This window comes from Pelophylax lessonae, assembly GCF_965119305.1.
Source record: "Pelophylax lessonae genome assembly, chromosome: 4".
Taxonomy (NCBI): domain Eukaryota; kingdom Metazoa; phylum Chordata; class Amphibia; order Anura; family Ranidae; genus Pelophylax; species Pelophylax lessonae.
In genome coordinates, this window is record NC_138771.1 from 676,000,485 (window position 1) to 676,015,452 (window position 14,968).

The 14,968-nt window shown below is 48.5% G+C and overlaps 1 protein-coding gene across 2 annotated transcripts in view; it reads left to right on the forward strand.

The window, feature by feature from the left end:
- The window catches only part of LOC309553408 (C-type lectin domain family 10 member A-like), a 78,946-nt gene that overhangs the window by 29,945 nt on the left and 34,033 nt on the right, over positions 1 to 14,968 (forward strand). Inside the window, exons 9-10 of one of the 2 annotated variants that reach the window (XM_082254588.1) lie at positions 3,286 to 3,392; positions 3,603 to 3,862. The exons of the other annotated variant lie outside the window; for it this stretch is intronic. Coding sequence (XP_082110714.1) covers positions 3,286 to 3,392; positions 3,603 to 3,750 — 255 coding nt within the window. The 3' untranslated portion in view covers positions 3,751 to 3,862. Of the gene's footprint in view, positions 1 to 3,285; positions 3,393 to 3,602; positions 3,863 to 14,968 lie in introns of those variants that run through there. 2 annotated transcript variants of the gene reach the window in all.

Genomic DNA, 14,968 nt, shown 5'->3' on the forward strand with positions numbered 1-14,968 from the left:
GAGGGAAAATGCTGGACCACATTCCCACACACATGCAACCTCATCTGCACCGACCACCCACCTGTCCATATGCCCCTCTCATCCACACTGACCACCCACCTGTCCATATGCCCCTCTCATCCACAATCTTCTTCAGAGGGGTCAGAAGCTCCCCAAATCTCCTTAGCCAGACAGACAAGTCAGCAGAGGGAATGGATTCATTCCTGACCAGGATGGTGACATTCTTCACAAGAGGTTGGCGTGAGACAAGTTTTGGGACGAGTCCCTCCCACTCCAGCAGACCCCTATACACACGCTCATACTTCTCCCAAAAAACATTGAGCGACTGGGGGTGAACAAAGCAGAGATCATACTCATAGGAGCCTACCGGACTGATCAGAGCAAAGATGTCATCCGCCTTGAAACCCATCGCCAAAATCTTGTCCACAACCAACCTCCTGATAGGGGGGGCACCCCCACCTTCCCACCTTAGCAGAACTACATTCCTGCGCCTGAAAGACAGGGGTGCAGATGGCAGGCCTGCAGCAGACCTCCCTCCTGAGCCACCCGCCTGATGTGACCCCCTCCTCCCAGCCAGAGCCCCAGCATACGTTTTGTTAGCAGGATTAGACACCCCAAATCTTAAAGCTGCACCATTGGCTGCAGGAGTATCAGAACCCCCGCTCTGCAAATCACCACCAGGGGCAGCAGCAGGTGTCACTCCATCCACCAACACATATACATTCCCATTTCCAGCATTACAAGCAGCTTTATCATTCACATTAATTTTCCCATCCAGAGCACTACTGCTCCCAGCAGACCCACTCACACCAGATGCTGCTGTCTTCACCTCCTCCTCTCCTATCATACTCCTTTTAGGTAAAAGCCGTCCACTCCTTATTACTATTCCCTGGGTTTCAGAAACACATTTTACAGTGCAGCTGTCATTTCCTTTCCCACCATTATCTGCTATACCAGCAGCAACCAGCGGGGACTGTGCAGAGACAATGGCAGATCCCTTTCCCTTCCCCCCAGCAGAGTTTACAGCAGTGGCGGCTGGTGCTCAAAAATTTTGGGGGGGGGGGCGCAAACAAACCAATGATGGGGGTTATTATTATGGACACTGACACCTACTTACTATTGCAGCCACTGATAGTGGTATTCTCCTCCATCCATCCCACCGATCCCAGTCCCGGCTCCTCTGCAGCTCCCCGCTCCCTCCGTCCGGCCCATGTGTAGGGTGGGGAGCTGCCTACGTCTAGCAGAGAGGGGGAGGCGGCACACAGCGCACACCGGACACCCCACCAGTCCAATCCCGGCGATCGGTCGGTATTAGCTCCCCCAATAAACGCAGAGGGCTGAGTTGAGCAGTGCGGGTCCCGGGACTCACCTCGGTGTCTGGGGTGACCGGTGCTCACAGCTCTACACCCCGGGGATCGGGTTCCTCTCCGTACTCAGTCCACTGAGTCCAGTATCAGATCCCTCCCTCTGATCACATCCCCCACCGCACACCGCCCGGTGTTCTCTGAGGAGCAGGCTGGGCAGCGGCTGCTCGCGGCTTCTCTGGCGTGGCGGCGAGTTCTCTGTCCTCCTCCCCACTGTCCCCAGCCAACGGCATGGGGTTTGCCTTTCGGCCAATCAGGAAGCTCGTATCGGACGCGCTTCCTGATTGGCCAGGAGGAGGATCCGTGTGACAATAGCAAATTTTCACTCGGGACGCACTGCTCTGCGCCCCGGGTCCATCCTTTTTTTTAGCCTGTGAGAGCCTCTGGCTCTAATCACATGGCTAAAAAATAAAAAAAAATCCCATTGTACTCCATGCGTCCGGCGCCCCACATGTAGATTAGGGGGCCGGATGCATGGATAGGGGGGCGGCGCCCCTGTGCCCCATATACACCGGCCGCCACTGGTTCACAGTCACAGCCATCTTGTCTGCAGGGCTTTGTACAAACACAGCAGGGATTCCTTCCATGCTGCTCTGCATGCTGTCAGTTTTAGCAAAGTATGCCTTATCAATAAGTTTTACCTTTACAGGTCCAGGCACAGAGTCATTGCCATTGTCCTCATCAGAAGAGTCCTCTGAAAAACGAAAGGTTCTTCCACTCAAGGGAGACTCAATCTCCTGAATAAAGTTTAGCTGTCCTCCACCATTTTCCTCTACCTCCTGTGCTGTTCCTCCAGCTTGCTGGGGAGGGAGGGAGGCAGAGGCCGCCATTTCCTCCAGTGAAGCACATCCTGAGGTGGATGGGATATCAGGGGCTGCACCCGGGACCCACTCCTCACTCTCCACCCGTACTGCCACCGCCGATGCTGAAACTTTTCCGCGACGTGCGTCATTCTTCATTTTTCGGAATCTCTCCTCATTCTGGAACTTTTCTTTAAAAGCTCCACTCTTTTCCTTTAAAGACTTTACCAGACTCTGCTGTTTCTTGATGGCGTCCTCAAAAACTTTCAATTCTGGCTTCAAACTTTGCCGCTTGCTGCTCCATGCTTTATCATGCATGGCCTTCTTCTTTCTATAATCAGCTTTCAGGGTCATCAACTTTTCCTCCTCCTTTGCAATTCTCAGCAGACGATCAGCAACCCGCCCTCTGAAAGCGGGGGTCGATTCCCCTTTTTTAGGGCCATAGCCGAGGTCTTCAGGTGAAGATGAAGCATGAGAATGCATGTTGGATCCCCCAGGGGGATCATCGCCCGGGTCATCCCCAGAATCTCCCATCTTCACTGGGGCCAGGTAACTCACCTGACCCCCTGGTGTCTGGAGAGGGAGAGCTGCAGCACACACAACCACTCTGGTGCAGAGACTGATGTGACTGTGGGGGGAGGGGGCATTAGAGTGTAAGCTCCTCTGGTACAGAGACTGATGTGATTGGCTCAGTGATCTCTGTACAGCACTGCGGTATATGTCAGAGATATATAAATGTATAATAATAATAGTGTGTGCCTGTGGGGGAGGGGACATTAGAGTGTAAGCTCCTCTGGTACAGAGACTGATGTGACTGTGGGGGAGGGGACAGTAGAGTGTAAGCTCCTCTGACACATTGACTGATGTGACTGGCCCAACGTTCTCTGTACAGCACTATAGAACACATAGAGCAGGGATATACAAACTGTGGCCCTCCAGCTGTTGGAAAACTACAAGTCTCATGCCTCTGCCTCTGGCTGTCATGCTTGTGGCTGTCAGAGTCCTGCTATGCCTCATGGGATTTGTAGTTCTGCAACAGCTGAAGGGTCACAGTTTGCATATCACTGCTATAGAGGTAGACATGAACACTGTACAATCGTGTATATTTTATCTTTTCACAGACTTTTCTGATTGACTTTACAAAATCTCGGACCACGTGGATCGGTCTCACGGATGTGGGTGGATCCTGGAAATGGGTGGACGGGACTTCTTATGATGTTACTCCAAAGTAAGAGCCTGCCCCACCCCCAGCAGTTATTGCTTTGTAAATTGAGTGCTTTTGTTATTTATCAGATGTGTTTCCCTTTTTTTGGGATTATTCTTGGTGGATTTCTTTAGGTTAATAAGCTCTTTAAGACGTATTTTCTGTATAGGTCCCACCATTGGTTCTGGTCAGTAAAGGGCTGGACTCAGTCACTGTTTCCCTTGGTTCCTGCAGGTTCTGGCAGCCTACTCAGCCTGATGAATGGTTCGGTCATGGTCTCGGAGGAGGAGAAGATTGCGCTCAGATAAAAAACGCAAATGGTTGGAATGATGATCATTGTTCCCGGGTCTTTTCATACATCTGTGAGAAGAAAAGGTCTTGATCTGCTCACAGGAGAACATCGGACATTGTCACCTGCTAATCACTTCTTCTTCCTCCTCTGCTACACTACAGTGATGAATCTACTAATAAAATACTAAAATGCACCAGCAGGACATGCTGGAACTTGTAGTTTCTGAAAACCAATAGTATCTCCAGGTTTTCAATCACAGTACAGTAATATGTACAGGGATACATGTCATGTGTTTTATTGCAGCACCAGCTGAGCAGCACCTTCTGGATATCAGAGAATACCCTGAGCAGAGCTGAGCTCCTCAGGGGCGGGGATTTTCGTTTGCTTCCCTTTCCTCTTTTATTGGAAATGTGTTTTTATTATTATTATTATTAAAATACTGGATTTATATAGTGGCAGCAATTTTCAAATCACTCTTTGTGTGGGTGATGAGTAATAACAAATATATGTAGACTGGTATTTGTCTGGTGATGTCTGGGAAGGGCTGTACACCTTGAATGTATATTACCATTCTGGGGAGCACCTGTCAGGATTATTGGGGAGATTAAATAAAAGAAAAAGGGAATTATAAAAAGCCATGTATATTCAGTTCTATATAGAAATTTTGAACAGTATAACATCCATCACAGCCAAATTCAGGAACTGAGAGAAGAGGGAGAAGAAAGATGGTAGAAGGGAGAGGAAAGCTAGAAGAGGGGGGGGGGGGGGGAGTGGGATCAGAGCTGGAAGAAAAGGGAAAGAGAAAGATTGAAGGAGAGACCTTCGGGGGGGAGAATAGAGCAGGGAGGAGGGAGGAGAGAACTGGGAGGAGGGGGAAAAGAGAGCAGGAAGGATAGGTGGAGGGAGGAGAGAACTGAGACAAGATGAGAAAAGAGACAGAAATGGAAGGAAGGGTAGGGGAAAGCTGGTAGGAGAATAAGGAGGGGAGGAAAAATTTGACAAGAGGAGGATCGGAGAATTTGGAGAAGGGGGAAGGAGATAGCAAAGAGTAGGAATGGGAGAGCTCAAGAGAATAGAGCTGGGCAGAAGAAGAGGGGAGAGGAGGAGAGAATATGGAGAAATGTGGAAGAGAGCTGGGAGGAAGAAGAAGGGAGAGGAGGAGAGAGTAAGGAGAAAGAAAGAAAGAGCTGGGACGAAGAAGAAAGAAAGAGCTGGGAGGAAGCCGAGGGTAGAGAAGGAGTGAATATGGAGAAAGGAGAAGAGAGCTAGGAGGAAGAAGAAGGGAGAGGAGGAGAGAATATGGAGAAAGAAAGAAAGGGCTGGGAGAAAGAAGAGGGGAGAAAAGGAGAGAATATGGAGAAAGGAGAAGAGAGCTGGGAGGAAGAAGTGGGGAGAGAATGTGGAGTTAGGAGAAAAGAACTGGGAGAAAGAAGAGGGGAGAGGAGGAGAGAATATGGAGAAAGAAGAAGAGAGCTGGGAGGAATAAGAGGGGATAGGGGGAGAGAATATGAAGAAAGGTGAAGAGAGCTGGGAGGAAGAAGAGGGGAGAGGAGGAAAGAATATAGAGAAGGTAGAAAAGAGCTGGGAGGAGGAATAGGGGAGAGAGTATGAAGAAAGGAGAAAAGAGCTGGGAGGAAGGAGGGAGGAGAGGAGGCGAGAATATGGAGAAATGAGAATAGAGCTGGGAGGAAGAAAAGGGGAAAAGAGGAGAGAATATGGAGAAAGGAGAAAAGAGCTGGGGGGAAGTATAGGGGAGAGAGTATGGAAAATGGAGAAAAGAGCTTGGAGGAAGAGGAGGATAGGGCTAGGAAGACTGAGAGGGAGAGCTGAGAGGAGAGTGGTGTAGAGAGCTTGCAGGAAGGGGGGGGGGATGGGAGAAGAAGATCTGGGAGGATAGGATGGAGAGTGCTGGGTGGATGGAGAGAGAGCTTGGAGGAAATGGGGGAGGGGGGATGGGAGAAGATCTGGGAGGATAGGGAGTGCTGGGTGGAGAGAGAGAGAGAGCTTAGAGGAAAGGCGATGAAAGAATGGGAAAGTGAGGGGGAAGAGAGGTGAGAATAGAGGAAAGGAGAGAGCTGGGAGGAGAGGGGAGAAGAAAGCATGGGGGGGGGGGGGCAAGAGAGGAGAAAGAAATTAGCGGGGAGGGGAGGAATACAATTTGGGTACAATCCCCCTCTTAGAAATGAGCAAGATGGGAGCAAAGAAGAAGAGAGCTAGGAGAACAGGAGATGAGAACTGGGTGGAAGGGGAGACAGCACTGGAAAGGGGGGAGTGAGATAAGGGAGAAAGTGAGGAGAAAGATGGAAGGAGGGGGGGGGGAGTGATTTAGAAGGATTGGGCAGAAAGATCTGATAGAATGGGGATGAGAGAACTGGATGCAGATAGAAAAGTAGAGAGCTGGAAGGAAGATGGAAAAAGCTAGAAAGAGGGAGAGAGGGAAGGAGAGGGGGGAAAGAAAGGGGAGTATGGAGCTGAAAGTAGGGGAGGGGACAGCTGGTAGGGAATGGTGAAGAGAGATGGGAGGAGAGGGGAGAAGAGAGCTGGAAGACAGGGGAGGAGATAGCAGAGACAAGAGGAGAAAAGAGACAGCAATGGAGAGTGGTGGGGTGGGAGCGGGTAGTAGGAGGAGAGAGTGGTGGGGTGGGAGCGGGTAGTAGGAGGAGAGAGTGGTGAGGTGGGAGCGGGTAGTAGGAGGAGAGAGTGGTGGGGTGCGAGCGGGTAGTAGGAGGAGAGAGTGGTGGGGTGGGAGCGAGTAGTAGGAGGAGAGAGTGGTGGGGTGGGAGCGGGTAGTAGGAGGAGAGAGTGGTGGGGTGGGGTGGGGTAGGGTGGGAGCAGGTAGTAGGAGGAGAGAGTGGTGGGGTGGGAGCGGGTAGTAGGAGGAGAGAGTGGTGGGGTGGGAGCGGGTAGTAGGAGGAGAGAGTGGTGGGGTGGGAGCGGGTAGTAGGAAGAGAGAATGGTGGGAGCTGGTAATAGGAGGAGAGAGTGGTGGGGTGGGGTGGGAGCGGGTAGTAGGAGGAGAGAGTGGTGGGGTGGGAGCGGGTAGTAGGAGGAGAGAGTGGTGGGGTGGGTGTAACGGAACCGTCGACCCACACCGTGCTTGTGGTCTTCCGTCAGTATAAGGCTTCCTCCAGTCTGGACATATAGAGATATTCCAGCCGCCCCCCATACAAAAACTAGCCTGAACTTAGCTTGTATGTGTCTGGAAACAACTAACTCTTTTATTAAAACAAGCAGCAGATTTTTATACACTTGAGAAGCATGACAGTCACTACATGAACAATGACCTGAATATTTACATAAGCATCACATAATGAATAGCTAACGAGGTACAGCTGACTAATCCCATCTAGACAAGGTTATCATTCACATGCTAATTAGCTCAGCGTACTTAAGTCAGCCTGGAAGCCCAGACCGCCGGCACCAAAAGTAAAACAGATACAAGTACACATATTATAGTGTAAATACTGAGAACCCACAGTAAACAATAGATGATCAAATCAACATGATTTACAATCCATGGAAGACAGGTGTTTGAGCTGATGGCATGCATCTGTTACAAGTCTGATCAACATATGAGGGGTTGCTGGTGCCTCAGACCAGATGGAATGGGACTTTATGGGCAAGTAAAGGTGTATAAGATGAAGTAGTGAGCATTGACACTCAAAATAAAGTAGAAAAATATTAAAATACAATAGTATTTAATCTGAGAATACCGATAATATATGCAACAAACATTTGGGTGACAGTAGTGCTTGGGATAGAGGCCCAAGTGTGAGGAGGAAAAAGATGATTCCGTGGAATCAGTGACAATAGTGTTATTGGGTGACTAAACCAGTGGATTTTTTCGTTGTCCCTTGAATGTTGATTGGGACATGGTCCTAGAAAAAATCCTAAATAGCTGACGCGTTTCGGCTTTCATGTAAGCCTTTCTCAAAGCGTTCAATCACTCAGTCAGTAGTCTATAAAGGTAATACAAGGTATAATATGTAAGAATTTTTGGAACAATTCTTAAGATGAGTCTTAGTATTTGAACATAAAGCTTAAAAATTACATACAAGGGTGCAGCCATTACTTCCACGCAGAGGCCCCTGTATCCGTTTACAGTCACAGCGGGAATCGTATAGTGCAGGGCCTAGGATTGTAATTGTATCTTAGTATATGTTATATATATTTCAGATGAATCATGTAATCATATATTTTATATATGTGTATTCCTTCACTTACAGTTTGGATGCACTGGTGGGAGGTTATTTTCTCCAGAGTCCAGGGGGTAAATTCCCCTCTTTTTTGGGCTCAGATCTAGAGTAATAGATGAAATTGTATATGATATAAATCCAGACAGAGCTGTCCGGTGAATATCCAAAAAACGCCCAGAATTTCATAAGTGCTTGTGACTTAAAAAAGTGCTTAAACGGCTTTCTTAGGTGGTATAATACAGCGGTTTTAAAAGTGACTTTTTAGTGCCAAGTTTATTGAGAAGGAATAGTAGTGAGGGCTTTTCAGTCCGTTCAACTTACATGGAGTAGTCCTTTGGCTGGCGCAGTATGGTAGGTACGTCCTCTCCCCTCCGCTGGAGGGAAGTGAGGATTACCTGGCGTTCCCCGGCCTTATGAAGCCCTTCGCGCATGCGCATTGCGCATTGCACGTAGACGGGCTCCGTAACGGCGTGACGTAGGCACCATTGTCTGCGCCTGCGTGAGCTGGATGCGCACGCAGGCTGCAACCCCGTTGCTGGGGACGCCGTTTTGGCCGCCGACACAGAAAGAGGAACCATCTTCTCCCCGAGGGGATAAGTTGGTCCTGATAGTCCCCTACAGCGGTAGGGGTTACCGTGCCGGGTGTGACTGTGCGGTATACCTGGACTGATCTGCAGAATTTTGGCACATACCCTTGTCTTTACAGTACATGTTATAATTTATACAACAATATACATTCGTCATCAAATTGGATTCAAAAAAATAATATGTATATAGAAAAGATCTTTATGGAATGAAATAAATTATATATATTTAACAGCAGTATTAAATATAAGTCCACCATGGGTAGCCGTGGGTTAAGGAGGGACAGCCCTGATCGTCGGACTACAGATCGCCCCCGGGTCATGTCCCTATGTAATCGGGTTCCTAGACACTAATCTAAAAGCAGTATTAGTCTGGTGTGCTGTTTTCAGCACTAATACTCAGGAAAAAAGAAGAAGGAGGAGGGGAAGGGGGATTTGTTAATTGTGTGTATCTAAAGTCATATAGATATTTCACAATCACAATACTGAAGATCTTGAGATAGATGGATAGGCTGGTTAATCTGTCTTGCCCGAAGCGAAACCTTCAAGAAATGGGCGGAAACTTTCATTTTCATTCAAGCCAGGAGGTTTTGTGGCGTGGAGGCGTCTAATCCACCTCATTTCCATCTGAAGTAATTTCTTATTCCAATCCCCCCCACGGTGTGGTATATGAATTCTTTCGAGTGCCATAAAGGTAACTTTAGGCATTCGGTTTTTGTGTTCATGGGCGACATGCCTCCCAAGGGGTACATAGAAGTTGCATAATTGCATGCTGTTAATGTGTTGGTTTACTCTTTTGCCAAATTCCTGTTTGGTCTTTCCTACATAGTAGGACCCACATTGACACCGCATGAGGTAGACGACTCCTCTGGTCCTGCAGTTAGTATAGTGTCGGCACTATACTAACTGCAGGACCAGAGGAGTCGTCTACCTCATGCGGTGTCAATGTGGGTCCTACTATGTAGGAAAGACCAAACAGGAATTTGGCAAAAGAGTAAACCAACACATTAACAGCATGCAATTATGCAACTTCTATGTACCCCTTGGGAGGCATGTCGCCCATGAACACAAAAACCGAATGCCTAAAGTTACCTTTATGGCACTCGAAAGAATTCATATACCACACCGTGGGGGGGATTGGAATAAGAAATTACTTCAGATGGAAATGAGGTGGATTAGACGCCTCCACGCCACAAAACCTCCTGGCTTGAATGAAAATGAAAGTTTCCGCCCATTTCTTGAAGGTTTCGCTTCGGGCAAGACAGATTAACCAGCCTATCCATCTATCTCAAGATCTTCAGTATTGTGATTGTGAAATATCTATATGACTTTAGATACACACAATTAACAAATCCCCCTTCCCCTCCTCCTTCTTCTTTTTTCCTGAGTATTAGTGCTGAAAACAGCACACCAGACTAATACTGCTTTTAGATTAGTGTCTAGGAACCCGATTACATAGGGACATGACCCGGGGGCGATCTGTAGTCCGACGATCAGGGCTGTCCCTCCTTAACCCACGGCTACCCATGGTGGACTTATATTTAATACTGCTGTTAAATATATATAATTTATTTCATTCCATAAAGATCTTTTCTATATACATATTATTTTTTTGAATCCAATTTGATGACGAATGTATATTGTTGTATAAATTATAACATGTACTGTAAAGACAAGGGTATGTGCCAAAATTCTGCAGATCAGTCCAGGTATACCGCACAGTCACACCCGGCACGGTAACCCCTACCGCTGTAGGGGACTATCAGGACCAACTTATCCCCTCGGGGAGAAGATGGTTCCTCTTTCTGTGTCGGCGGCCAAAACGGCGTCCCCAGCAACGGGGTTGCAGCCTGCGTGCGCATCCAGCTCACGCAGGCGCAGACAATGGTGCCTACGTCACGCCGTTACGGAGCCCGTCTACGTGCAATGCGCAATGCGCATGCGCGAAGGGCTTCATAAGGCCGGGGAACGCCAGGTAATCCTCACTTCCCTCCAGCGGAGGGGAGAGGACGTACCTACCATACTGCGCCAGCCAAAGGACTACTCCATGTAAGTTGAACGGACTGAAAAGCCCTCACTACTATTCCTTCTCAATAAACTTGGCACTAAAAAGTCACTTTTAAAACCGCTGTATTATACCACCTAAGAAAGCCGTTTAAGCACTTTTTTAAGTCACAAGCACTTATGAAATTCTGGGCGTTTTTTGGATATTCACCGGACAGCTCTGTCTGGATTTATATCATATACAATTTCATCTATTACTCTAGATCTGAGCCCAAAAAAGAGGGGAATTTACCCCCTGGACTCTGGAGAAAATAACCTCCCACCAGTGCATCCAAACTGTAAGTGAAGGAATACACATATATAAAATATATGATTACATGATTCATCTGAAATATATATAACATATACTAAGATACAATTACAATCCTAGGCCCTGCACTATACGATTCCCGCTGTGACTGTAAACGGATACAGGGGCCTCTGCGTGGAAGTAATGGCTGCACCCTTGTATGTAATTTTTAAGCTTTATGTTCAAATACTAAGACTCATCTTAAGAATTGTTCCAAAAATTCTTACATATTATACCTTGTATTACCTTTATAGACTACTGACTGAGTGATTGAACGCTTTGAGAAAGGCTTACATGAAAGCCGAAACGCGTCAGCTATTTAGGATTTTTTCTAGGACCATGTCCCAATCAACATTCAAGGGACAACGAAAAAATCCACTGGTTTAGTCACCCAATAACACTATTGTCACTGATTCCACGGAATCATCTTTTTCCTCCTCACACTTGGGCCTCTATCCCAAGCACTACTGTCACCCAAATGTTTGTTGCATATATTATCGGTATTCTCAGATTAAATACTATTGTATTTTAATATTTTTCTACTTTATTTTGAGTGTCAATGCTCACTACTTCATCTTATACACCTTTACTTGCCCATAAAGTCCCATTCCATCTGGTCTGAGGCACCAGCAACCCCTCATATATTATACATATAGGGACGGTGGCAGAACTTACTAGAGTATATGTGTTCAAAAGAAACCTCCCCCCCTCCACAAGTCTGATCAACTTAAGCAGTCCAAATCATCAATTTATCTGTCACATAGTTTTTTCAGTCTCAGTGACGGTGAGTACCGTCACATATCTTCCCCCCAAAGGTTGACGAACCAGGTACCAGACCCCCAACTGGTCTGTGCCTGAGTTCGTCGGGTAACAAGTCCCAAAGAGTCAATCCATCATGGCAACTTCCTTGACAAAGTTCCACATAGCTTGTAAGTTTGTCCCGGCAGGGCGCATGGAGCTCTCGTAGCCAATCAGTCTGTGGAAGTCTGGTTTAGGCAGGCCAGACTGGGCTTCTTGGTCACCCTGTGTCCCTAAAAGACACAGGGTGATTTAGACATAAGAAGTGCCTAGGGGGTTGAGACAGGTATTTCCCAACCTCTCTAAGGTAAGCTGTGTTCCAAGGACCCCCCAACCAAAGTGACTACCGTCACATCTCTCTGCTTCTGGAAGGAGACTAACACAGGAGGGGACCCCAAATGGGTTGACTTTGAAGGTAGTCTGTAGTTCCAGCCCCCCAATGTCTATACCCACACAGTACCCCAAGCAAATTGTCCCAAAGGGAGCATTACTCACCCAACCAACCTCTGCCTCTCTCGCAGAACATACCCGCTGTAGGGAAGAAGCGTGGACTGGCCCTTCTTCCTGGAGTCCTTTCAGCTGCTGGAGAGAAGACAGGGTGGCTGGGCTCACTCCCTCATGCTGTTGGGGATCTGGGCCGACTGCCCAGCATCCCTGGGGTATACAGGTGGGGATTGTAGTCTCATCCACCTGCTCAGGAAATCCATCCCTTGTGAGTTGAGGGCAGAGGCCAGCAGCACTCTGCTCTGTTGCCAGCACTTCTGCTGGGGACTCCGCGTAATCTGCTCCGGCAACCTCTTGTCTCTTCTCCCCCTGGATCCTGATCTGCTGCTGGGGACTGAGCACCACCTTCTCACCCTGGGTCTCCGGGACTGCTGCAGGTGTGGGGCAGAGGTCTTGGACCCTCTGTCCAGTTGTCAGCGCTTCTGCTGTAGAAGTTTCTTGTAACTCCACACATGCTGCTGGCAGGAAATCCCATGTCCCTGTCAGTGGTGTAGCAGAAAGGTCAGCTGCCTCTTCTCTCTGGGAGGCTGAAGCTGCTGTTGGTGTTGGGCAGAGCTCAGTAGTGCTAGGCCCTGATGCCAGCTGTTCTGCAGGAACATAAACTGAAAAGTCAGTGGCCTTGCACACATCTTGCTGGGTCACCAATTGTTGCATCCAGAGGTCAGCAGCGCTAGGCCTGGATGGTTGCTCATCTGCTGTAGGCTCACTGGGAGGTTCCTCCTCAGAAGAAAAGTCTAATAAATCTCCAGTCTCTGGAATTGCTGAAAGTCCAGGACATGGACTGGTGGCACTTGGGCCCAGTGCCAACACTTTTGTAGGTGATTTATAATCCAAATCATCTTCCAATGGAAAGTCCATTAAATTTGTAATCCGTGGTTTGGGAATGAAGATGGCTTCCTCTTCTCCCATACCTTTATCCAGCGGCTGAACAGATGCATTCCTCCATCCAAGCTCGTCCTGTGCAGAAACACGTTCGTCCAGGTGAGTCAGCACTTGCTGCATCCGCCATAAGACCTCCGCATCCAAAACCGTGGGTGCAGGTGTGCAAAGCACACTATTACTGTGCCACATTGCCGACTCTTCAGTCAGGATTTCTGGACTGTCAGCTGGTACTTCTGGGTATTCCCAGGCAAGGGGAGCCCAGGCCTGGCACTGAGCAGAGTCTAGCAGCTGTCTGTAGGCGATCTCAAACTCCCATTCCTGATTGGCTAGAAATTCCAAATCTTCCAGTACCCAGTGCATGTCCAAGACATTCAGCATCTGTTCTCTGTATTCTAAGATTTCCTCCAAACGCCACTCCAAATCGCTCCCAAAGTCAGGGTCCTCAGACAGCCTCTCTAATAACAGCCCCAGGCCGCCGTAGCAAAAGCCTTCTGTTGGGCTGCCATCTGCTGTCCATGGGCACACTTGGGTTATATACCAGCGGAGGGCTCTATAGCTCTCATCCAACCGCATCTCAACCTGGACCAGCCTGCTTAACTCAGCTTTCCATTCCTTATGCGGTTGTCTCCCCAAAAACACCATTTGCACTTCGTACTGTGACCAGTGCCTTTCCTGGAAGGAGGGGAGGATTTTTCCCTGGTGTCGCTGCTCACAGGCTAGCGCTTCCTCCCAGAGTTCCAATCGGATTGAATCGTGCCACCCAGCAGGACCTTCTCTGACACCGGTCCCCTGTGCTATATCCGCATCTCTCGCAACCTCCTTCCGAATTCCTCTTCCATGGCGGCTGATATCTGTACCTCTCCTCTTCTGCTCCCCAGACCTTGGATCCCGGTGGAGGTTTGGATGTTCCAGACTGCAGGAAGCATCCCACCGCTTGCCACCAATGTAACGGAACCGTCGACCCACACCGTGCTTGTGGTCTTCCGTTAGTATAAGGCTTCCTCCAGTCTGGACATATAGAGATATTCCAGGCGCCCCCCATACAAAAACTAGCCTGAACTTAGCTTGTATGTGTCTGGAAACAACTAACTCTTTTATTAAAACAAGCAGCAGATTTTTATACACTTGAGAAGCATGACAGTCACTACATGAACAATGACCTGAATATTTACATAAGCATCACACAATGAATAGCTAACGAGGTACAGCTGACTAATCCCATCTAGACAAGGTTATCATTCACATGCTAATTAGCTCAGCGTACTTAAGTCAGCCTGGAAGCCCAGACTGCCGGCACCAAAAGTAAAACAGATACAAGTACACATATTATAGTGTAAATACTGAGAACCCACAGTAAACAATAGATGATCAAATCAACATGATTTACAATCCATGGAAGACAGGTGTTTGGGCTGATGACATGCATCTGTTACAAGTCTGATCAACTTAAGCAGTCCAAATCATCAATTTATCTGTCACATAGTTTTTTCAGTCTCAGTGACGGTGAGTACCGTCACAGTGGGAGCGGGTAGTAGGAGGAGAGAGTGGTGGGGTAGGAGCGGGTAGTAGGAGGAGAGAGTGTTGGGGTGGGAACGGGTAGTAGGAGGAGAGAGTGGTGGTGTGGGAGCGGGTAGTAGGAGGAGAAAGTGTTGGGGTGGGAGCGGGTAGTAGGAGTAGAGAGTGGTGGGGTGGGAGCTGGTAGTAGGAGGAGAGAGGGGTGGGGTGGGAGCTGGTAGTAGGAGGAGAGAGTGGTGGGGTGAGAGCGGGTAGTAGGAGGAGAGAGTGGTGGGGTAGGAGCTGGTAATAGGAGGAGAGAGTGGTGGGGTGGAAGCTGGTAGTAGGAGGAGAGAGTGGTGGGGTGGGAGCGGGTAGTAGGAGGAGAGAGTGGTAGGGTGGGAGCGGGTAGTAGGAGGAGAGAGTGGTGGGGTGGGAGCAGGTAGTAAGAGTAGAGAGTGGTGGGATGGGGGCTGGTAGTAGGAGGAGAGAGTGGT